The following is a 24,325-nucleotide window of genomic DNA, read 5'->3' as shown; positions in this document are numbered from 1 at the left end:
ATTTATATGTCTGACCCTGGAGCACTGGTCATGCTGTCCTTGCCACTTGTAAACCCCTTTTGTAGTGTTGGGGTTTGGGGGCTAGATCATGGGGTCTGAGGAGCCTGGTGTCCCCCGCCCGGCTGGCTCTGGGGGTGCCGAATAATGCCTGAGAAAGGGGTGGGAGCGAGAGACTGCTTGTGAGATGGGGGGAGAGAGGAAGAGGCTGTGGGCCAGGAAGGCAGAGGGGAGGAGGAATGGGGCGCTCCGAGGGACAGAGGGTCCGAGGGGGCGGCGGCAGCGGGATCCAGGCGGAAGGGAAGGGAGAGGAGGAGACGCGGAGGGTGGAGGGGACAGCCCGGGACGAGAAAAAGAAACACCACACACACGGAGTTGGGGGGACAGAGAGACACGGAGTTGGGGGGACAGAGAGACACGGAGAAGGAAGAAGAGAGAAAGGCGGGGTAGGAAGAGGGAGGAAAAAAGGAAGCGTGAGGAGACAGGCTGAGCGGCCCAGAGGGAGGAAGGAGCGAGAGGAGCGAGCGACGGAGGCGGAGGCCGAGCGGGAGGTCCCGGGGCGCGGGGCGGCGCGACCCACCGACAGCAGCGCCAGGCCGGGCGGCCGGAGGGCGGGGCGGAGCCTCCGCGCAGACCCCGAGGGGACGGGCCCGGGGCGCTGGGGGCGGGGCGGGGGCTCCGCGCAGACCCCGAGGGGACGGGCCCGGGACGCTGGGGGCGGGGTGCGGCCGGGCTGGGCGCGGGGCGTGTCCGCAGCGGCGCCGCCCCCGCCCCGCCTCCGAGCTGGGCCGCGCGGCGGAGCCGGGCCGGGGCGCCGGGGCCGGGGGCGGCTGGCGCAGGCAGGAAGCGCCTCGCGGCCCGGGCCCGCCCCCCGCCTCCTGCCGCCTCCGGGCTCCCGGCTCCCGGGCGCGCCGCACCCCATGCACTCGCCGCGCCGCGCAGCCCGCGCACGCCCGGATGGCTCGTCGCGCCGCGGGCGGCGCACCCCCTAGCGCCCGGGCGGCCGCCGCGCCCAGCCCCCGGCCGCCGCGCCAGCCCTCCCGGGTCCCCCCGCGGTGCCCGCTGCCGCTGTCGCTGCTGCTGCTCCTGGGAGCGGCGCGGGCCGGCGCCCTGGAGATCCAGCGCCGGTTCCCCTCGCCCACGCCCACCAACAACTTCGCCCTGGACGGCGCGGCGGGGACCGTGTACCTGGCGGCCGTCAACCGCCTCTACCAGCTGTCGGGCGCCAACCTGAGCCTGGAGGCCGAGGCGGCCGTGGGCCCGGTGGCCGACAGCCCGCTGTGTCACGCCCCGCAGCTGCCGCAGGCCTCGTGCGAGCACCCGCGGCGCCTCACCGACAACTACAACAAGATCCTGCAGCTGGACCCCGGCCAGGGCCTGGTGGTCGTGTGCGGCTCCATCTACCAGGGCTTCTGCCAGCTGCGGCGCCGGGGCAACATCTCGGCCGTGGCCGTGCACTTCCCGCCCGCCGCGCCGCCCGCCGAGCCGGTCACCGTGTTCCCCAGCATGCTGAACGTGGCGGCCAACCACCCGAACGCGTCCACCGTGGGGTTGGTGCTGCCGCCGGCCGCGGGCACGGGGGGCAGCCGCCTGCTCGTGGGCGCCACGTACACCGGCTACGGCAGCGCCTTCTTCCCGCGCAACCGCAGCCTGGAGGACCACCGTTTCGAGAACACGCCCGAGATCGCCATCCGCTCCCTGGACGCGCGCGGCGACCTGGCCAAGCTCTTCACCTTCGACCTCAACCCCTCCGACGACAACATCCTCAAGATCAAGCAGGGCGCCAAGGAGCAACACAAGCTGGGCTTCGTGCGCGCCTTCCTGCACCCGCCCGCCCCGCCGCCGGGCGCACAGTCCTACGCATACCTGGCGCTCAACAGCGAGGCGCGCGCGGGCGACAAGGACAGCCAGGCGCGGAGCCTGCTGGCGCGCATCTGCCTGCCCCGCGGCGCCGGCGGCGACGCCAAGAAGCTCACCGAGTCCTACATTCAGCTGGGCTTGCAGTGCGCGGGCGGCGCCGGCCGCGGCGACCTCTACAGCCGCCTGGTGTCCGTCTTCCCCTCCCGGGAGCTGCTCTTTGCAGTCTTCGAGAGACCCCAGGGGGCCCCCGCGGCCCGCGCGACCCCAGCCGCTCTCTGCGCTTTTCGCTTTGCCGACGTGCAAGCCGCCATCCGCGCCGCGCGCACCGCCTGCTTCGTGGAGCCCGCGCCCGACGTGGTGGCGGTGCTCGACAGCGTGGTGCAGGGCACCGGGCCGGCCTGCGAGCGCAAACGCAACATCCAGGTACGCCCGGGCGGGGGCGCGGGACTGGCCGAGGGGCCCGCAGGGGGAGCGAGCGGGCAACCTGGCGGGGGGGGGGGGGTGCGCCGAGTGGGCCACAGGTGTGAGTGCGTTGGATCCTGGATGTGCGTGTGCGCTGACCGCGGTGTGTACTCCGGACCACGGGTACATGAGCAGGGATCCAGGTGTGCATGTGAGGATACTGATGTCTGCTGAGGGGGTACTACTGACACCCGTATGACCCAGGTGTGCGCATGCCGGGACTCAAGTGAGTGCTGGATTACAGGTGCGCATACCTAGGCACCGGGAGGAGTCTGGGTTGCTATGGGTACCCAGGAGCTCTCCGAAGAGAGCCAAAAGTGCACGTGTAGCCCAGGCGTGCACAGGTGCATGTGCAGCGCTCAGCGAGTGAATGCATGCCTGACCGGAGGAGGTTCTGGGATGGCTGAGTGAGCCAATGGCAGCTTCCATTGCGCGCTGGCAGATGTGTGAGTGGGTGTGGCAGGTAGGAGGCACACAGGTGTGCGCCAGGGCCCTGCAGATGGGCGGGGGGAGGCAGCAAAGTGGGAGTGACAGGTGTGTGCCAGTGAGCAGGGCAGGCAGGTGGGCTGCAATGATGCTGGTGCAACAGGGCGGGCCTAGGTGTGCAGTGGGACGTTTGTGGCAGGGAACTCAGGTATTTGGGAATTAGTAGGTACCTCGGGGAGATATGGTTGGTAAACAGGTGTATGTCTGAGGCCAACTTTTCTTTACTCATTCCACAGATAGTGAGCACTTAGCATGTACCAGGCCCCGGGGATTTGGGGTACACATCCACATATGTGGAGTACCTACTAAGTGCATCACATACCATAACTCTCAGTTGTCACACGACCCTCTGAGGTAGGCTCTATTCTCACCCCCCTTTTACACACAAAGAGACTGGCACAGGGAGGCCAGGGAACCTGCTCAAGATCGTGCAGCTGGGAACTGGCCAAGGTGGAATGTGCGTCCAGGCTGTCTGGCCTCAGCATCTGTGTCTGCCTTACAGACGTGGAACTCAGAGCATGTGTGTTGGGGGAGTCCCAGAGCTGGGCTGGGCAGATACCGGGGCCCAGGAGAGTGGAGGGAGGTGGACAGGGGTGTTTGGGGGGGCAGGAGAGGGTGATGGGGCTCAGGGGGGGATGAGGAGGGGCCAGGTGTGGGGCCCATGAGCTGGGGGGGGATGGGCCCAGGTGTCTGAGGCTGGGTTGGGCAGTGGCAAGTAGGCCAGGTTGGGGGATCAGTATTTGTTGACTTTGTGGGGGGGCACGACACAGGGGTGAGGAGGGCACTTTGTATGGTTCCCCTCAAGGAAGTCCATCAGAGAAGGGTCACTTCTCCCAACGGCGCTGGGATGAGGTGGGTCAGTTGATCCCCATTTTTCACCTTGAGGCACGAGGCTCCAAAATGACGCCGTGACATTGCACCCTGGACCTTTCCACACTCTCCATCCTGGTCTGAGTCTGGGGAGCCCTTTCAACCCTATGCCTCACCAAACCGAGGAAGTCTCAGCTTCTTCCTCAGCAAAATGCCCACCTCAGCTGTCTCCTGATGATTACCGAGTCTTCCTTGGGGGCCCTGCCCCATCCCTTCTCCATGGTCCTCAGACTGTGGCAAGAATCCTCTGAAATTAATTACTCCCCGGTGGGCCTGCCCAACACTGGGGCTTTGAGGGCACGCAGATTCCTTCTGCTGCTTTCTGGCTCCTGCAGCTGCCCACTGGCTGCCCACTGCCGGCCGGCCACCCTGAAAATGAAGGTCGCAGTGGGTGAGCAGGGCGGCCTGCCCCAGGGAGCGGCTGCACCCTCGGGGTCAGGGCATCCACCATCCTCCTCCCCAGAGCCATATCCCCCCTCCCCAGATCTACAGCCCCCAGTGCCAAACAGCCTCAGGCTGCAGGAGGTGAGGGGAGCAAACCTCGGCTTCGAAGCCCCTGCGAAGGATGGAAGGCCCTGTGGGGGCCTGGGTTGAGGTAGGGTCACTCTCCTGCCTTCCTTGGGCAGATCCTGGCCCTGCGTCTGGCCCTTGTATGAGCTGATCCATAGGATTCCTTAGGCCGGCAATCTCCCCCTCCCCCTCTGGCAAGAACAGTCCTTGTTCCCACGGTCCCTCATCCCCAGCCTGGCCCACTGCAGTGACTCACCCTGCTGAAGGGGGCTGGGACTTCCCTCTCCCTATGGAGGCAGGGTCTCTCCAGGGATACTGCCCACGGACAGAATGGCCAGGGCCTCTTCCCCTCCCCAAGGCCAGGCAGAGTCCAGGCTGAGGCCCTCCTAGGCCACCCTCCCTATATTTTCCACACCCCTCTCCCCTTCCCCATGCCCCGCTGTGGGCATGGGCCAGTGCCGGTTGGCAGTATGTCTCAGATGTGCTCAAGGCTCTGGGGTCTGGGCCTCTAGTGTGGGTGGGGGTGGTGGGATGGGCAGATGATTGTTATTCTTGTGCCAGGCTTTGGCTAACTCCTTTATTGCAGGTTAAGAACTTAGTCTTTGTACCAGGCTGCCTGGGTTCAAATCTTACTCTGACACTTGCAGTTGTGTGGCCTTGGGCAAGCAACTTAATCTATGTGAGCCTCAGTTTCTTCATCTATAAAGTGGGGACAATAAAAACAGTCCTTGGAGGGCTGGCCCGTGGCTCACTTGGGAGAGTGCGGTGCTGATAACACCAAGACCACGGGTTCAGATCCCTATATAGGGATGGCCGGTTCGCTCACTTGGGAGAGTGTGGTACTGACAGTACCAAGTCAAGGGTTAAGATCCCCTTACCGGTCATCTTTAAAAAAAAAAAAACAATCCTTGGGCTCACTTGGTTAGAGCATGGTGCTAATAACACCAAGGTCATGGGTTTGAATTCCCATACCAGCCAGCTACAATAATAATAATAATAATAATAATAATAGTAAATCTTTATCTCAAATGGTTGCTATAAGGACAAAATGAATTCATTAATATGAAGCACTTGGTACCTGGCACACAGTAAGCACCAGGTAGATATCAGCTGTTGCTATTATTATGCGAGGGGAAATTATTAGCACAGGTGTGGGCTTGGTCCTAGACAGCAGACGGTGACCTAATCTGACCTGCTCTGCAGCAGTGAAGACCCCACCATCTCCCAACTCTAGCCCCAGATGGATACTCCATAAACATTTAATAAGCCCGTGTTGGGGGACTGATAGCGACTCACTGTTTCTGCTCTTGTGTACTATGCAGGCGAGCAGAGGACAGATGTGTGGCCTGGCACTTATAACACGGCTGATTCGGAAAACATGGGCAGAGGGAGCCCAGAGGGGGGCCTCAAGGCTTCCCAGGGAGAGTGGTATCAAAGCTGGGGAGGTAGCCAGGTGGAACCGGTGGGAGAAGAGGAAAGGGCTCCAGGCAGAGGGAACAGCCTGTGCAAAGGCCCGGAGGTAGGAATTCCACACCAGCGAGGCGGGCTGAAGGAACTGGGGGAGCAGCGTGGGCAAAGCCTGAGAGAAGGGCGGGGAAGGTGCAGGTAGGCTGTGCTGGGGAGTCTGGACTTTATACTAGGGGCATGGGAGCCATGAAGGATTAGCTAGAGGAGCACTATGATGGCAGTGAGCACCTCAGTCTTCCCTGCAGAGCGGGAAGGTAACTAGAGTACCTACCTCATGGGACTGCAGTGGGGATTGAATGAGACAGCACATATCAGTGCTTAGTGAGCGCCCGGCACGTGCTCGCCCTTGCTATATTTCCCACATTATTTCAGGAAGTCCCTAGGCAGCTGGGTGGAGACAGGGAGAGTAGTCGGGAGGCTTGTGAGGTGAGGGACTCACTCATTTGGTGGCAGATATTCCTTGAGCACTTACTGTGTGCCAGCCCCGTGGGGGCCATGGAAATGGTGGGCCGGCCTCATTCTCTGTGGATGTGGCTGCCCTGGTCTGAGGCGGTGCTGAGGATGTGGGGACAGGGGGCAGCAGGTGGGTTCCCGACAGATTAGATTCTGGGATGCAGCCCCAGAGAGGGGGACCGGCAGGATGGAGGGGAAGAAAGCTGCCCGGGGTTTGGCCCAGTAATAGGATAGATGGGGCGCCTCTAGGACAGAAGATGAGTGTGGTCTGGGGGAGCAGGGGCCTAAAATCCCTTTCCCTCCCAGTCCTGTATGGCCTAACTTCTCCGGCACCAGGTAGTCTGGGTGGTGCTGGACATGGAGCAGGACCCCACCTTTCCCTCTGTTTCCAGGGACGTCTGACCTGCAAGTGGGGTGGTTTGGCCAGGCCTCTGGAAATCCAGTCCACGGCTCCTGCTTTTGGGGTCTCTTAACGGACCTGGGCCTTGCCTGGGATCTCTCAAGATGCCCACAGCTCTAGAGCTTCAGCCAGCTGGCACAGCAGAGTTTGCCTTCTGTCCTCCACGTTTTAGACAATAAAGCTTCCGCTGCCTCCTTCCTGGAGAGGGAAGGAGCTGGCTAGCTGTGAGGTCAGAGGCAGAGACCCTCAGTTCCCTCCAGCCCTCAGAGGGCCCCAACTTTGTCCCTGATTGTTTTCGGCATATTTGGGGCTGTTGGATCCTTTCCTCAAATCACAGCCAGTTTGAAATGAAAGCAAATTGGGAAGTTGTCTCCCACTGTCAGTGGGGGAAACTGAGGCACAGAGTCACCCAGCAAGGTGGGGGCAGGCCAAGTCTAATTCCCTTCCCTGAATCTTCTCCTTAACCTTTGAATAACCATAATATTTGTATTTTTAAATCAAAAAGAAAACCGACAGGCAAATGGCAATTCTTTGTTTTCCAGTGTCTTTTTATAGTTAGTAAAGGTGGAAAAAAACCCTCAGGCAGGTTTAAACTGGCATGCGGTGGGTGGTGCATGTCGTTAAGAGGCATTTTCTGCACCAATTTACTGGCTGAAATGCCGGCTGGGGGCGGAGAGAGAAAGCGCTTCCAAGATGGGCTTTACATTTGGGCTTGGGAGTGAGCTCCCCGTGGCCAAGGGTGCAAGCAAGGACAGTTGGCGGGATTTGGGAGGGGATTTCCAGCGGGTTTGGCCGAGACAACCTTCCCACCTGAGAGACAGACAGGGCTTCGACCAGGAGTCAGTTAACATCCCTCTCAGCCCTGAAAATGTCTCAACTCCTGGGTGCATAGTGAAAAGCCAATGTTGTGTCCTGTTCCTCTGCCCATTAGGTGTGACCCAAGGCCAGTCACTTAACCTCTCTGGGCCTCAGATTTTCTGACTATAATACAGGGCCAGTGCCTCCCTCTGAGGGTGTGGGTAGATTAAAATCTCACAGTCAGTGCCCAGGAAAATGGCAGGTGGAGGTATTAGTACCAAGAAAGAGAATATACATGTGAGAAAAGCATGCTGTGTGTGAGACAGCCAGACTGGCAAGGGGAGCTCAGAGGAGGGATGGTCAGGCCCTCAGAGGAGGTGATCAAATCAGGCCCTGAAGATGAGCTATGGTGTGGGCAGGGGAGAGAGGCGCAAGGTGAGGGAGTGTCTGGTGCCCGCCTGGTCTGGTGAGCCCTGACGGTTGTGCGAAGGGCACGTGCCGTCTCAGCTCCCTGGACAGAATGATAACCATCACTGGGCTCACAATTCTGAGCAACGCTGGCACTTCAGAAGCCACAAACACTTTTGATCTCCCAGCCTCCTCCCCCGCATCAGGTAGACAGTGCTATTATCCCCAGTATACAGATGGGGAAACTGAGACCCTGACTTGCCCAGGGTCACATAGCTGGCTAGCAGGAGTCAGGATCTGCAGATTAGCTGTCTGGTTCCAGAGTCCATGCTGCCAGTCCCGTGCCCGGTGGTGGCTGGTTAGCTGTGAGCTCTTGGCTCAGGCTTCTGCGGTTTCCCCTCAGGCTGGGCCATGGAGATTCGGGTGCACCCTTTGTACACTACCACCTTCTGTGATAGCACCCTCAAACAGGTGTCAGATAGAAGCTGGGAGCAGATGCTGCAGTGACAGTGCCAGAGTGGGGTGAGGCCAGTTGGAGCATCTGCAGAGGGCAGGCCATGGGTGGGGGCTGCAGCTGATCCAGCCTCCTGGGGAAATAAGGGGAGGCAGGGAAGCCCGTAGTTACATTTGTCTCTGAAAATGAGATCATCTTGCAGTGGAAGGGGTGGCCGCTGGCCCTTTGGGTGAGCAAATGAAAGATGTGGGCTGAATGGTTAGTTTAAATGGTGATTTGACCGATCCCTTTCAACATTGATGGCGGGGAGTCCTGGGGACCATGCTGGGTAGTGGGGCTGGGCAAGCCACCTGCTCCCCTCTAGGGCAGCGCCTCACTGTCCAGCATTTGCTAGGAGGGTGGATCTGTCATGCCCTGGACATGCCCACAGCTGAGACCTTCCTCTCCCACCCAGGCCCAGAGTGGCAGGTAAAAGCTGGACCCCAGCACCAACTCCCCAGATTCAAATACTGCCTCTGCACCTCCTGAGCTGTGGCCTCAGGCAGGTCCCTTCCTTCTGTGGGCCTCTATTTCTCCATCTCTAAAGTGTGCTCTGCACAGGGAAGAATGGTACCTGGCCGTGTTCAGCAGAGGCCATGCGTGAATCATTTCTGCAGAGGCCACCTTGCCTGTCCACGGCTGTGGGTTTCTGTGCAAGTTGAGTCTGGGTCCCATGTCCTGGTTACTGCAGTGAGAATAGAGATGGTGTGTTTAGAAAGAGGAACTTGGAGGCTGGAGCCCCTAGGGGTAAGGGATCTCTTCCCTTCTCCGGGCCTCAATTCCCTGATCTGAGTTGGCTCATAGAGTGGCAAGGAAGCTCTCACTGACACCCAGAATGCCCCCATGACTTGAGAGCTCATTGTCGGGCCCTATGCAAAGCACTTACTTATAATGTATCTTTTAATCCCCCTGGAAGCTGAATGAAGTGAGTGTTATCCCCAGTCTGCAGAAGGGGAAGCAGAGGCCCAGAGAGGTTAAGTGACTTGCCTGAGGCCACACAGCAGATAAGAGGTGGAGCGGGCATCTGGCTGCAGAGCCTGCACTTGTCACCTGTGTTCCCTGGTTCTTCCAAAAATATTGACCGAAGGGGTGTGAGCCCAAGTGGGTGGGAAGGGATGAATGGGCCCTTTCAAAGGTGAGGAAACTGACACCCGGGGAGGTTTTGCCCCTGCTAGGGCCACTGTGGGGAGCGGTGTGGGCTTCCCAATGAGGCCTGCAGAGCTGCCTGGCCCCAGTGCCCAGTGTGGTCCCAGGCTGGGGTCAGGGCGTCCCACGTCTGGGGCCCCTGCTCCCCAGACCTGCGGCTGTCCCACCTCCCACATCCGAGCTCAGCATCTCCTTGGCAACGTCTCATGCCTGTCCAGGCTCCTGACAGAGGGTTCTCCAGAGCGTAGGAGTATGGAAGGAGGCTCAGCTTTTTCTTTGTTACATGACAGCTTCTCAAAAGGAACAAATCAGACCCTACCCCTACTCTCCGGGAGCCCCCAAAACAGTCAGGGAGATCATTAAGCAGACACATTGTAACTAGTGCTGACTGTTGACCAGCCTCATTGGAAGGAGTCAGGAAGGGCTTCCTGGATGAGGGGATGTTGGGACAGGACTTTGCCAGATGGGGCTGGGAAAGGCATTCCAGGCAGACGACATGGCAGCAGCAAAGGCCAGGAGATGTGGTGGAAAGTGGCTTGGGTAGCCGGCAGAGATGCAGCTGAGAGTGTGCGGGGCCTGGCCTCCAGGCCAAGGATTTGGATGCCATCCTGCATGCTGTGGGGAGCCAGTAAAGGTTTTGGGGAAGAGAGACATAGTCGATCTGGTTCCAGAAGAGACCCTGTGGCTGCTGGCCCCGTGTTATTCTCGCCAGGTGCCGGCAGGAGCCGGAGGCAGAGTCTTGTCTGGAGACCCCACTGTGGCTGGACCAGGTGACTCCCCAGGGCTTCTCCAGCTCTGACAGTGGTGTGGGGATTGCCATGGTAACCAACCAGTCCTCAAGTGGGGACAGGCCAGGAAAGTCTCCAAGTGCCAGCCACAAAGATTTGGATCCTGGCTACTCTCAGAGTGCACCCGTTTTCTTCTTTCCAAAGGCCATGTTTGGGTCAGGGTCGACCCAAGCAGGCCGCCTAGACAGGCGTCCAGAGGACGGGCCCTCACTCCACCCACTCTTGGCTGATACTTGATGCCGCCAAGATCTGCCAGGCCAGAAAGGCTGTCCCCGCCCAATCCACTGTCCTTTACCCTGAAACTCGATAAATCACGAGCTGGAGGAGGGAGGAAGCTCGCAGCTCCATTACGAGGCCCAGCGAGGCCCCAGTGGGGCGTTAATCACGTAGCACTTTATGCTCTGATCGGTAAGTAATGGGGGGGCAGTGGGCAGAGGCCTTGACGTGGAGGCCAGGCCCAGGAAAGGAGCTCAACAGGAACTGGTGGTCACCCCCCAACCCAGCCAGTTCCCCTCTCCAGCCTCTGCCCCCCATCGGTGTTGGAGGTCACTGAGCTCTGCAGAAGTGGCCATCTCCTTGATGGGCCTCAGTTTCCCCAGCTTTCAGTCCGGGACCTTTCTTGCTCCAAGTGGCTGAATTCCTGACAGATTTTGTTGGCTCCCGACACAGCAGCGGGTTGTAAAGCTGTGGTTAAGGGTGAGGACTCTGGAGCCAGCCTGCTTGAATTTGAGGCTTTTATGTGGTCGTGTGGCTGTGTGTCCCTGGACAAGTGATTGTACTTCTCTGTGCCTCAGTTTCCTTTACTGTAAGCTTATTAGAGCCTGGTGAGGATTAAATGAGCTAATACAGGCAGAGGTCCTGACACAAATAAACCATATTAGCAGCTTATTATTGTTGTTGCTGATGCTATTGTACTGTTGTTATTATTGAACTGTCCTTTCCTGACCCGAGGGTGGGTTTCTGAGCCGGGATGTGGGCAACTGGAGAAAAGTACCCAGTGTCACCTCCATGGCCCCAGCACAGGGGACCCAGCCCGGAGAGGTTTGCTGAGGGCCCCAAGCTGCCCTGTCCTCTCAGCTGCAGTGTGCAGTGACTCCAGGACCAGCTGAGTGGAGTCCCGGGTGGGGCATACAGCCTGCGACCAGGCACGAGGCTGGACTGCGGCCAGCACCGCAGAGACTGGGGGCTGGGGAGGAGGTGGGAGCTTGAGGCTGCAGGCACCTCAGCCCCAGGAGGGACTGACGTGTGGGCTCTACCACCCACCCCACTAGAGCTGGCAGAGGGAGTGGCTCTTCCCACAACGTGCGGTGCGCCTCTGGGACCCGGGGGAGGGGGACTGGAAATGGGGCCAGGCTAGGCCAGAATGAGAAACAGCTTCGAGAAGGGGGAGCCGGGTGTCAGGGCGCTGCGTGCAGCTAACAGAACACGGCTGCTTGAGTCAGCACCGTGGTGGGCCCCGTGCAGAGCAGGCGTGGCTGCTGGGGCTCATGGACCTGGGGCGCTGGCTGAGTGGCTCGTCCTGCAGGGCCTCCCTGTCCTCGGGAGCCCTGGGCCTCTGCTCTGTGGTCTGCAAAGCTAATTGGGAACATTTATCGAGCACCTACAGTGCTTAACATTGAAAGCTTCTGTGAGAAGAGCTTTTTTCAGTGGCCCTATGTGATGGGTGCTGTTACTGTCCCATTTTACAAATGAGGAGACTGAGGTTCAGAGGGGATGGGGCATCCCACAGTGAGTTAAGAACCACGAGACTTGGCATGTCAGGAGCCTCAGTTTCCTTATCTGTAAAATAGGGACACAACCAGAGCATGTGCATCCCCAGGTGGCTGTGAGGTACTGCACACAGTAGGTCCAGGAGGGGCTTATTGCTCCAGGTTGTGCCTGTTGCGAGTGGGTAGTGTCTTGTGCTCAGGCTGTGTGGCATTCCTCAGGGCTGCTTGGCCTGCTGGTTCACACAGCCCTTCCAGATGAACTCAGAGCCCAGGGGCTGGGTGACCCACCTCAGAGAGGGGGTCAGGGAAACCGAGTCAGGCCTCCCTGAAGTTCTGGAAGGGTGTGCCTGAGCTGCTGTGTCCTCTGCCATTTATCTGTTCATTCTGCCCGGTCCAGGCAGCCTGGGGCCAGGCAAGGATTGCTGTACTGTGTTCTGAGGATGCCCCGCACCTCTCTGTGCCTTGGTTTCCCCGAAGCACTCCTCCAGGCTGCTTTTCCTCTGTGGCTCAGAGCCAGGCCTCCTGTCTGTTGTTCTTTGGCCTGCTCGGCCATCCCCTCCCACCCCCAACCCCTGCAGGAAGCATCTTGGTCACCCCCTGGGAGGTGCTGGTATTTCCTTTCTCAGCAGCAGGAGTTTCCTCCCTGGCATGGGGGCTGTTGCCAGAGGCCCCCCAGGAGTGAGTCCATCCTGCCCCCCCCAGGGCCAGCACACAGTAGGCCCATGGCTCTTTCCACGCCCCAGTTTACCGTCTGCAGAGGTCTCAGCCCGGGCTCCAGGGTGTTCCAAGATGTGGCACATGCTGATGTGGGAGGAAGGAGCTTAGGTTTGGGAGTCACAGGTGTGGCTTCAAATCCTGACCTGGCCATGTGCAAGCGGTGGGCCGGGTGAACTTGAGAACACTTCCCCCTTTGATTTTCAGAGCATTCGAAGAGGGTGGGGGAGGAGCAGTGAAGAGTCCATGAGATCAAGGGAGTGACTGGACTTTGCAGGAAGCGAGGGTTAGTGGCCCTTTTCTCTAAGCCTGGCTTTTGAGGCCTCCCACAGTCTGTGCCTGTCAGACCCCCATTACGTACCCTGCCCGGTCTCTGCTCACTCCCTCTCCTTGTTGGTTGGGCCATCCCCTCCCCTAGTGGACACAGGGCTTGGTCCTGAGACTGGGCACAGGATTGGGCTTCAGCGGGGAGCTGCTGACGAATATCAGATAGCTCCACTCAGGGGAGCCCAGAAGGGACTGAGCCACCTGGGCTGTCCAAGCTGAGGGAGGAGTTGGCGGGGATGGGGGGTCTAAAGAGGCTACAGAGGTCAGGGCCAGATGGAGCAGAGCATTGGGGGCCCAGAAGCAAAGTCAGTTTATGTTCAGAGCACTAGGGAACCACTGAAGACTATAGAGCTGCAGAGGGGATGTGACCTGCTTTACAGGTTTTTTAAAAAAGAAACTTTTCATTTTGAATAATTTTAGATTTACAAGAAAGTTACAAAGGTGGTACAGAGAGTTCCTGTATATCCTTCCCAAATTTCCCCCCTTGCTAACGTCTTACATTACCATGTTACATTTGTCAGAACTAAGAAACCAACCATCGATAACTTTACTCTCAGCTGAGTTCCAGACTTGATTCCACAAATGTTCTCTTTCTTTTCCAGGATCCCACCTTGCATTTAGTGCTTTGCTGTTTTAAAAGCTTCCTTTGGCTGCCGTGGAGGGTGGATGGAAGGGGGCCCAGCTTCAGGAGGTGTTGGGGGCTCTGGCAGGGTGTGGTGATCATCAGCCACCCTGCAGTCTTAATACCCAAAAGTGATTGTGTGCTTTCAGCCCTGTGGCAAGGAAACCTGACTTTCCCAGGATCATAAACAATCAAAAACTTCAGGCAGGAAGGTGCCCTCACTTCTCAAGCACAAAACCCCAACAGCCGGTGTAGTAGTTGTGTAGTCTATTCCTGGGACGGAACCACTGGGTTTTGCAACCTGCCACAGAGCCCACCATCCTCCGCAGAGTGCCACCTGCCGTGGGACTGAGGTTTGGTGGGGTCTGCGGGCAGGATGTGAAGCCTGAGAAGCCAGGCTCTTTAAGCTCTCCCTCCAACTGGCTTCCTGGGGAGAGAAAGTCAACACAATTACAGTTGGTAGTAAAATCAATATGTCAGAGTTTTAATAGGAGAGTGGGCAGAGCCGAGCTTTGGCCCTGGGAGGCAGCCAGCTGGAGGGGGAAGGGCATCCTGCTCTCAGAAAGGGGCTGAAACCAGTGGCCATTGCTCATCCCATTTTAGAGGTGCAAACATTCTTAAAGGAACCAAAACTAGCACCCAGGTATCACCTGGGCCTGAACACCCCCCTCCCCTATGTTGCTGCACACAGTAGGCATACAGTTGACCCATACTTTTCTCTCAGTTCTTCAGTGTCCAGTGCAGCTGAATACAGTCATTCACACTTTAGTCAAAATTAGTTTCTGTTCTTTAGTAAACATGCCAGAGCACAGTTGCCACCCTGGAGAAGCTCGTGCATATGCCACCATGATAAATGTGGAAGTAGTGGCCAGCACAATGCTGTCACAGAGGAGGGAGATTTTTTTTGAATCACATATTGAAAGCTGGCTAAAAATTTGCTGCCTGAGCATGCCTGGAAAGGGAACAGCATGGATGAAGACAAAGGGGACTGAAGTGCCAGGGGAAATGCCCATGGCTCAGAGGTGTGGGAGGGGCACTGGCTGCTGCGGGAACAACATTTAGGAAGAAGGAGCCCGGCAGGAAAGTGTGGGCACATTTGAGGAACCAAGAAGCTCAGTGTGGTTGGGGCGGGGATGGCAGAGGGAGGAGACGGGGCCTGAGCAGCTGGCCAGGCGAGAGGTGGCTTGGTCCCAGGGACAGCCGGGAGCCCGGGGTTTGCGTCAGGGCGGGGAGCTGGGTTCGGGGGCCGCCCCGTGTGCCACGTGAAGGAGGGGTGGTGTCCAGAGAGGGACTTCAGGCGGGATCGCAGGCCACCATCCCAGGCCTGCGCCCGCCCGGTAGCACTCCCACCCGCTGCCGGGGGACACCGCCGCTTCCGTCTTCCAGCCGGTCGCAGCCTCGTGACTTCCCGGGCGGCCTCGGAGCACAGATCATTCAGAGCAGCCCGTGGCTTACTTCTCCTTTAAAATTTTTTTTAGTTTTATTTTTAGGTTAAGAAAAAAAAGTTAGGGGAAAAGCTTTTTAGAAAATTCCTTCAGTGCAGAATTAATGGCTTGTGAACGTGGGGGAGGGGGCAGGCGCCGGGCTCCAACGTGTCCCCTCTCACGTGTCCCCTCCCCACCACCTCCCGCCCTGGCCTGCAGATCACCCTGCGCTGGGCAGCTGGTCCCCCTTGTCCCGGCACCCCCACCCCAGATCGCAGGGCCTAGGGCAGAAAACCCCAAAGGTGTCATCTGGGGCTTCCCAGATCTCCCCTCCCAGAGTTCGTGTCCCCTGGGCGAGGGTTTACTGTTTTAACTGAAAAACAACTCTATTTTTAATGACAAAAGTAATCTGAATTCATTGAAGAAGTCATAGAACCCCTAGGAAAAGCACCCCTGGCAGTGGGACTGGGGCCACCGCCTGACCTGTCCCCGCAGCTGCAGGACTGTGGAGGGGTGGGGTCGGCCCTGGGAGCAGCAGCTGGGGAGATGGTTCAGAACCCACTTTCAGGGCTGTCCCCAGCTCAGCCGCACACAAGGTGAAGTCAAAGGACAAGAAGGAGCCAATTATAGGACAGTCTGGGGAATGGCACTCAGGCAGAGAGAACAGCAAGGGTTGCAGTCCCTGCGGCAGGACCAGCTTGAGAGCCTGAGGAAAAGACATGCGGCCAGTGTGGCTAGAGAGGAGGAGGGGGGTCATGAGGGGATGGGATGGAGTCAGGAGGTCACAGGCCATACGAGGATTTGGGATTCAGGATTTGGGATTCAGGATTTATCCTGAGCGTCCTGGAAACCAATGGAGAGTTTTAAGCAGTGGAGACCTGCTTTGCATTTTTAAAGGGCTCATTTGGCAGCAACGTTCAGGGGTGAGAAAGGTCAAGAACAGAGTGGACCCAGAGAATGAGGGGGGCTAGAGAGCTGTCTAGGCGAGAGGATGGCTGCCTTAGTGCAGTCCGAGGCAGTCGAGCTCAAAAGCTTTTGAGGTAGGCATGATTTGCGCCAAATTCTATTTTATAATCATCACATTAGCAACAATCATGTCTGAAACACGACAGTATCAGCTCACACTTTGCAGGCACTTATGTGGGCCATGCACTGTTCAAGCTCCCTACAATGAATTATATCCTCCCAGCCCCTACGAGGGAGGTACTGTAGATGTGCCCATTATCTGGTTGAGAAAACTGAGGCTCAGGTCACCCACAGCCATCCTCTGGAAGACCACTCACTCATGGATTTTGGCCCAGAGCACTTCCAGCCCCACCCCCACACAGGGCTTAGGGCTTGACCCCCCCCCAGAGCCCCTATTGGGCCTCAACTGTGTTTATTTGCCCAAGGACAGACAGACCTACTATTTATTGTTTTCTTTTGAAAACTAACTGAGCCTTTGTGCAAAAACCATGTGAGCACATTGTCAACAGCTTAGGCTTGAAAAAGCACAGACAAAAAATTTAAAAAGGGAAAGTCTCTATAAAGTTGTGCCCTAAAGCTGGTTCCAATGCTACATTCTCGTGACCTCCCTGAGTCCTTGCTCGGAAACTCTGATGGCCAGATGCTGGCATCTAGGGGCTGGGGAATGGGCTCAAGTCAGCTGCCAGGTTCAGTCCTGGTGGCGCAACATTGCAGCTGGTGATTCCCCTCTGAGTCTCAGTTTCCCCATCTGTGATACAGGACCTCATAGGGCCGCCAGGATTCAGAGAGTTGGTGCACCAGCCTGGCACAGTGTTAGTCTGCAGTGAGTGTGGCCTGTTGTTACGTTTACTATTGTGACTGTTACTTTACTGATTATGTACCAGTTTTACCAAAATGGCCCCATGACATTCTGTAACTTTTCTCATAATCAATAAGATGAATGTTGTCACTAAGGGATGGGGGTTGCTTTCCTGGTTGACGTGCTGTGATTTACTTGCTGAGTCCTGTTGGACATGAAGTTGTGTCCCCTTTGCACGTCTCTGAACCACCCTGAGCCTGCGTCTGTGGACTTGCACACTTACTGTTTCAAAGGTGCTTCCTGGGGGCCTGCTTTCTGTTTTTGCACAAACTGCATAAGGAAACTTTGAAAGGACTAGTAAGACCCAGGAAAAGGCAGTGAAGGCAGGAGCAAGTCCAGGGAATGGCCAGGGACTGGGGTCACCTCCCGCGGCTGACCAGCTCCTGGGAAGTGGGGCTGATTTGCCACTGGAGGGGCACAGGTGACACTGGGCCAGCGTGGATGTAGGACTGTGCTTCCAGACACACCTGGCCACAGTCTGCCATCTGTAATGTGTGCTTGGGGAAGGAAGGAAGGGCTTCAGTCTGGGGAGGCCCAAACCTGGAGTTTCCCAAGCTACTGGGACTTTAAGGTGGTGGTCTTGGGTCCAGAGCAGGGGGCCCGACAGGAGCCCCAGAGTTTCTGTGGAGACAGAGCCAGCAGGTCTGTAGGACAACACAGCTGAGGCAGGGGGACACCTCTTGGATAGGGACACCAACAGGTAAGTTGAGGCAGAGGTGGCCTCGGGTGATCTGGTATGGACTTCTCTGCTCTGCCTGCTGGGAACGGCCAGGAAGGGCAGCTCCAGGAGCATAGGGGGGTGTAGATCTGACCCCGTCTGACCTCCCTAGCCTCTTAAAAATCAAAGCTGTCATCATTCCCTTGACAGCCCTGCCTGCCTCCCTCACGTGACTCCTCCTGTCTGGCCCCTACATACCTCAAACATCCTGTCCTTGGGGCAGCCACATGACTAAAGCCAAGGTCAGGGCTAGGTCTGGGGTTGGGGACAGGGTCCTGTTGGTGTTTGGGCCTCAGTCCAGAGCTGGGGGCATAAAGCAAGAGCAAGACTTGGAAGCTGTGATGCTGGAGCCTGAGCTACCAGCCTGCTGTGTGGGCAGGGAGGCAAAGAAGGTTCTGGAGCCGAGATCTGACGTGCCATTTCCCTTCCAGCTGCAGCCAGAGCAGCTAGACTGTGGCGCTGCCCATCTGCAGCACCCACTGTCCATCCTGCAGCCCCTGAAGGCCACGCCTGTGTTCCGAGCCCCGGGTCTCACCTCTGTGGCCGTGGCCAGCGCCAACAACTACACAGCGGTCTTCCTTGGCACAGTGAATGGGAGACTCCTCAAGGTACGGCCATGTGGGGTGGGGGGAAGCGGGGAAGCTCCCCTAGAGTCCCTTCACATGGCTTCTGCAGGTCCAATATGATCCCTCATTTTCTCCTGTTTGCCTAGCATTTTACAGTTTACAAAGCATTTTTCAAGCCTGTTTTCCCCACTATTCCTCATGACAATATGTGGCCCATTGTACAGAGGAGGGAAACCAGGGCTCACAGAAGGCCCTTCTCTCAGGGGCTCTAGGACTGGGCCTTTGAGGCCAGACAGATCTGAGCTCGTCTCTGGCCTCTGCCACTTTCTGGCTGTTTGACCTTGGGCAATGCACATTCTCTCTTCAGGCCTCAGTTTCCCTATCTGCTAAGGGCTGTAAGGTCTGGTGGGGCTTTGATGGGAAAGGCCACAGCCTGGCAAATAGGAACTCTCATTCACATCTCCTCTCTGACCCTGCAGGCCATGTGCCACAAGGTGATTAGTTTTTGGAGTTAGTAATAGCCTGGCTCCTGGCCCTGATTCCCAGACCATCCTATTCCCAAACCTAGGAAGGGATGCATGGAATCTGGTTTCCCCATTCTGGGGCCGGACGGACAAGGCAGGACCTGGGGGGGGGACCCCAGGTGAAGCCCTGGACCTGCCCCCCTGCACCCAGTCGCCTCTGACACGCTCCCCATCAGGAACGTCAGCTGCCCCCCACAGCTCCATCCTGTGCCAGGCCCTGGCCTAATTGATGCAGATCTAATAATCCAATTCCCCTCAGCTGCTGGGCAGCCGCCTCGGGCAAGTGAGGGTGGGGATATGAGCCCCCCACCCCCCGCCACCAGCCTGGCCTCAAACCTTCCAGCTGTGGTGGGGGGAGCAGGGAGGTGGGGCTCAGGGAGCATCTTTTTTTTTTTTTTTTTTTTTTGTCTTTTTCGTGACCGGCACTCAGCCAGTGAGTACACCGGCCATTCCTATATAGGATCCGAACCCGCAGTGGGAGCGTCACCGCGCTCCCAGCGCCGCACTCTCCCGAGTGCGCCACGGGCTCGTCCCTCAGGGAGCATCTTTCTCAGCCTCTGAATCCCCCATTAAGGTCGGCAGATAATAGAGGCACGATCAGTGGGGCTCATGTCTTGGGGTCAGATCCTTGGATTTGTCTCCTGGCTCTGCTGCTCCCCACTGTTTGACGGGGGGCAGTTGCTGCTCTCTTCTGTGCCTCAGTTTCCTCATCTGTTGAGAGGAAAATGGGCTGGACAGTCCAGGACTGTGGCCAGAGTCTCCTCCATGCCCTACTCATGAAGCCGCAATTATTAGGCACCCACTGTCTACTCAGTGCCTCGAAGTGCATGTCATGGGCATCATGTTGTCAATTCTCACCCCTGAAATGGGGGCAGGGCCAGGATTCCCATTTCACAGATGAGGACAGTGAAGCTCTGAGAGGGGAAAGGACTGCCCCAAAGTCACACAGCCAGAGGTGGGGCTGGATTCAGGTCTTAGCTGGCCCAGAGCCCACCTACACCTCAACCTGGGACCCCTGCACCTGCTACCTACACAGTGTGGTGTCTATCTTCCACCAACTCTTCCCCTACTCGGGGCTGAAATAAAAAACCCAGCCCAGGCCTGGGAGCACACTAGGCGCTCAATAAACCTTCCAAGGAGTGGGAATGAGGTTGAGCATCTGTTGGATGCCTGGGGGTTGGGGTTGGAGGTGTGGGCTGTGCACTGAACCTGGGCTGGCTCTGCTGGGACAAAGCCTGTGGGAGCCTGGGGAGAGAGTAATGTGGACTTGGTTTGTACAGGGCTTTAAAAGGGGGAGGGGAGGAAATGTTCCAGAAGGGAGCGCAGCACAGGCAGAGGCCTGGAGTCTGGACTGGGTGAGTTGGGTTGAGTGGGTGGAGAGGAGGCTGGGAGGTTAAGTCACGGTTGGATTGTCAGGGCCTCGAATGCCAGAATGAATTTATTCCATAAGCAGGAGGGAGCCACTAAAGGTTTTGGAGCCCCCAGAGCAGTGCTGGGGCAGGAGGCCCCAGTGAGCTGGCCCAGGGAGGCGTCTAAACCACCAGCTCCCAGCTCAAGATTCCCAGCTCAGGGCCTGGCAGGGCCTTGACAAGGCAGCATGCAGAGGGGCTCTCAGAGCCTGTGAAGCTCCCAGGCCCCGGCTAGTCCTGGTTTTCTCCGCCCCTAGAACTTGGCTCCCCACAGCCCCAGCCTTGGCCTTGGATTCTGAGGTCATGCAGGCCTGGGTTTGCATCGTGACCTGAGACTTCATCATTCTGTGACTGTTGCCAAGTCCCTTGGCTTCTCTGGGCTTCAGTTTCCTCATCTGTGAAAAGAGTGTGAAAACAGCTTTCCTCAGGCCTGGCCCCCTCGGTGCTTTGCTGGTGTCTTCTCATTTAAAGCCACCCAGTCCCATGGGGCAGGTACCATTGTTAGGCCCATTAGTTCAGGAAACAGGTTCAGAGGGGAAAGTGACTTGTACAACTTGTGTATTTGTTGGTTTTGTCTTTTGAGTTTTTTGGTGGCTGACTGGTATGGGGATCTGAATCCTTGACCTCGGTATTGTCAGCACCATGCTCTAACCAACTGAGCTAACCAGCCAGCCCACAACTTATATATTTGTACAAAGGTCAAAACCAGAATTCAAACCTAATTTCTGCTCTTAGCCATGATGCCAAACAGCCTCCCAGAAAACGTCTTGTAAGCTGCAAAGCCCGTATGTGTTCACAGGGTGGCATGTGTTGGAGAAGAATGTGGGGGGTTCTTGGTGGGCACAGCAGAGGCATAAGTACAGAGGTGGGAAACTGTCCTGCCTTAGGTGCCTGAGATTGCCCACCTGTCCTGGAAGGGCTTGAAACAGGATGGGGAGGCCGAGCCCCTGAGGCTGGGTCAGGTTCTCCCCTGTGTTTGGCAACCCCTGCTGTGGGTACCTCCTGAGGCAGCCTCATGCTGACGGTTGGCACCCCCGCAGATCAACCTGAATGAGAGCATGCAGGTGGTGAGCCGGCGGGTGGTGACCGTGGCCTATGGGGAGCCTGTGCACCACATCATGCAGTTTGACCCAGCAGACCCTGGTTACCTGTATCTGATGACATCCCACCAGGTAAGGCCAGAGCCGCAACCTGACAAGGTCCCGAGACAAGCTGAGCTCTCTTGCTCCCCTGGCCTTTGCATGTGCTGTTCTTCCTGCCAGGAACACCCTCCTTCCCCATCCCCCCCATCTGCTAACTCTGCCTCCACCTCCCAGCACAGGCTTCACCTCTGCAAGGAAGACTTTCTCCCCATGTTTTCCCATCACAGCGTTGAGCCTCAGTTTCCTCCCATGGTGCTCGCCATGCTGACTCTACCACTTCCTGCCCCCAGATGGCCAGGGTGAAGGTCTCCGCATGTGACCTGCACTCCACCTGCAGGGACTGCGTGGGTGCGGCAGATGCTTACTGTGGCTGGTGCACCCTGGAGACACGGTGAGGCTGCAGTGGCCATGGCTGGGCCAGGAGGGCTACGGTGGGTGGGAGGGGCCGCCCGGGAGCTGACCCTGTGGGTGCCACTACAGGTGCACTCTACAGCAGGACTGCGCCAACTCTAGCCAGCGGCATTTCTGGACCAGCGCCAGTGAGGGCCCCAGCCACTGTCCCACCATGACCGTCCTGCCTGCCGAGATAGATGTGCGCCAGGAGTACGCAGTGAGTTGGGGGAACCAGGATCCAGCTTGGGGGACATGGGGTGGAGGGTGTCCCTTCACCCGGGACCCAAGCCCCAGAGGTGGAGACTCCTGACCGTGGTGTCCCAGGGACGTAGAGGCAAATATTGAGAACAGCGACAGCGACTGGGCTCTGAGGATGGGCATTCTTACCTAACACCGTTGGTGGGGGGAGTTCTGATGGCGCAGCCTGGACTGGGGCAGCTCAGCGTTTGAGGCTCCTCTGCCCCTCTCCCCATCATCGCACATCACAGAGTCTTTCCTGTGCAGACCGGGCGTCATTCTCCCATGCACTCATTCACTCAGCAGATATTATTGAGCACCTTCTTTGTGCCAAACACAGTCCTAGACTCTGGGGACACATCCATGAACAAGACAGACCCTGGCCCTTGAGGAGCTGACATGCTTGTATAGGAGAGAGAATAAGCAGGATAAAGTGTTAGGATGGGGATAAGCATGGAGAAAAAGAAAGCAGAACAGAGAGAGGGGTGGGGGTTTTGACACCAGGTTGGGGCAGAGGGAGGGCTGCTCACTGCAGAGTGACATTTGAGCAAAGATACAAAGGAGGTGAGCCCAGGTGCGTATCTGGGGAAGAGTGTGCAGACAGAGGGAACTGCCAGCTCAAAGGCCCTGACGTGAGAACGGGATTGGTGTGTTTGGGAGAGTATTAGGGGATGGGGTCAGAGAGGTCATGGGGGCCAGATTATGCAGAGCCTTTTTTGTTCAGGTGTGGAAACTGAGGTCCAGAGGGTCACAGGTAGGGTGCAGCCTTCTGACCTGGAGTCCTAGCCACCTGCCACCCCTTCCCCCAGGGGACACTCAGACAGGGCCAGACCCTGGGTTGATGCTTAGCCCCCGGGTAGGAGCAAGGTTTGAGGGAAGCAGCCTGCACCCCCAGAGCTGAGGGCCCCTCGCCCCCAGGGCATGATCCTGCAGATCTCAGGCAGCCTGCCCAGCCTCAGCGGCATGGAGATGACCTGTGACTACGGGAATGACATCCGCACCATGGCCCGAGTGCCGGGCTCCACCTATGGCCACCAGATCGCCTACTGCAACCTCCTGCCAAGGGATCTGTTCCCCCCCTTCCCTCCCGATCAGGGTAAGCACCACCAGGCTGTCAGCACAACCCTGTGGGGGCTCCCAGAGGCCCAGCCCTGTAGGGGTATAATGGTGGAATCTCAGGCATGGGGGTGGCAGGGGGTCCTATCACAGCCTCTGATGTCAGTAGAGACCCCCTGCCCCCATGTCCTCTCCCTGCTTCCCCTGACCTATTCCAGACCATGTGACCGTCGAGATGTCTATGAGGGTCAATGGGCGGAACATCGTCAGGGCCAATTTCACCATTTATGACTGCAGTCGCATCGCACAAGTGTACCCCCACACAGCGTGAGTGGGCCGGGGGACTTAACTCCAGATGATGGGAGGAGGAACCGGGTCCCCAGGGAAGGGTCTTTGTTCTCAGTCAGTCCCTTGGAAGAAAAAGCATAGAGGCAGACAGGACCCTGGGTTACCAGCTTATTTATTCACTCAACAAACTCATACCCAGTGCCTGGCCTTGGCGAACACCCAGGCTGACAGGGGCAGAGAGAAGTGCTTTGATTACACTTAATTTAGTTTCCTAAAGGCCTTGCCTATCTATTTTCTCTTTGTATACCTCTCTCGGCGGGGAGTTCACTACCTTACAAGGTGCCCACCCCCTCCCAGGCCCCTCTGACAATGAGAAAGACCTTTCCCTGTGCTGGGATCTGCCTTCTGGGTCCCAGTTCCTAGAGGTGGGGGTGAGGCAGTGATTGTGGAGCCGAGAGTCTAAGGGCCCCTTGTCTTCCAGCTGCACTAGCTGCCTGTCTGCGCAGTGGCCCTGCTTCTGGTGCACCCAGCGGCACACCTGTGTCTCCAACCAGTCTCGGTGTGAGGCTTCACCAAACCCCACGGTAAGCCAGGCCCAGGGACGCCCCTCACCTCTACCGTTTCATCACCTTTCTCTTTTGCTAATTCTGCATGTTGGGAATATCTCCACACTGTCACATCATCCCTTGGTGGTGGGTTTAACAGCTGTGTGGGGCTCAGCACGTTTAACCAATCCCCTACTGCTGGACATACTGGTGGCTTCCTGTCTCTTGTTTGCATTTTAATACAGCCAGCGCACTGTGCACAACCAGGGTTATTCCCTGACCAATTCTTAGAAATGATACTTTGGGGCAAAAGTTCAGCCATGTTTTCACTCCTTTAGCTCATCTACCCCCCAGAAAGCCCGAGCCAGTCTGTACTCTGCCTCATTTCTGCCTGTCCTGCTAATACTGGGTAGTTTTTAATTTTACTTTCAATAGTTTCAGCAACCCTCAGAGTTCAGGGCAATTGTCCCTGAGGCCTAGGGAGGTGATTTGTTTAAGGCCACCCAGCCAGGAAGTGCCAGACTTGGGCCTTGAACCCAAGTCCCTCTGGCTCTGGAGCCCATGTTCTCTCTTTCAAATTGGAAACTGGGTGGATAGGCCCCTGCCTCAGTTTCCCCATGGGCAGTGGGGACCCAGGCGCTGTGGCCCTCAGAAACCACAGGCTCCCACTCCTCTTGCTCATGTTAGT

The 24,325-nt window shown here is 57.6% G+C and overlaps 1 protein-coding gene across 1 annotated transcript in view; it reads left to right on the top strand.

Moving 5' to 3' along the window:
* Nucleotides 1-954: 954 nt before the first annotated feature.
* The window catches only part of PLXND1 (plexin D1), a 51,605-nt gene continuing 28,234 nt past the window's right edge, over nucleotides 955-24,325 (top strand). The window contains exons 1-8 of the mRNA XM_063113916.1: nucleotides 955-2,280; nucleotides 17,909-18,085; nucleotides 21,017-21,148; nucleotides 21,409-21,509; nucleotides 21,599-21,728; nucleotides 22,667-22,844; nucleotides 23,023-23,131; nucleotides 23,574-23,676. Of these exons, the coding sequence (XP_062969986.1) occupies nucleotides 955-2,280; nucleotides 17,909-18,085; nucleotides 21,017-21,148; nucleotides 21,409-21,509; nucleotides 21,599-21,728; nucleotides 22,667-22,844; nucleotides 23,023-23,131; nucleotides 23,574-23,676 (2,256 nt within the window). The remainder of the gene's footprint in view (nucleotides 2,281-17,908; nucleotides 18,086-21,016; nucleotides 21,149-21,408; nucleotides 21,510-21,598; nucleotides 21,729-22,666; nucleotides 22,845-23,022; nucleotides 23,132-23,573; nucleotides 23,677-24,325) is intronic.

This window comes from Cynocephalus volans, chromosome 11 (genome assembly GCF_027409185.1).
Source record: "Cynocephalus volans isolate mCynVol1 chromosome 11, mCynVol1.pri, whole genome shotgun sequence".
Lineage (NCBI taxonomy): Eukaryota > Metazoa > Chordata > Mammalia > Dermoptera > Cynocephalidae > Cynocephalus > Cynocephalus volans.
Note: the sequence above shows the minus strand (reverse complement) of the source record. Positions and strands in the feature narration are given on the sequence as shown.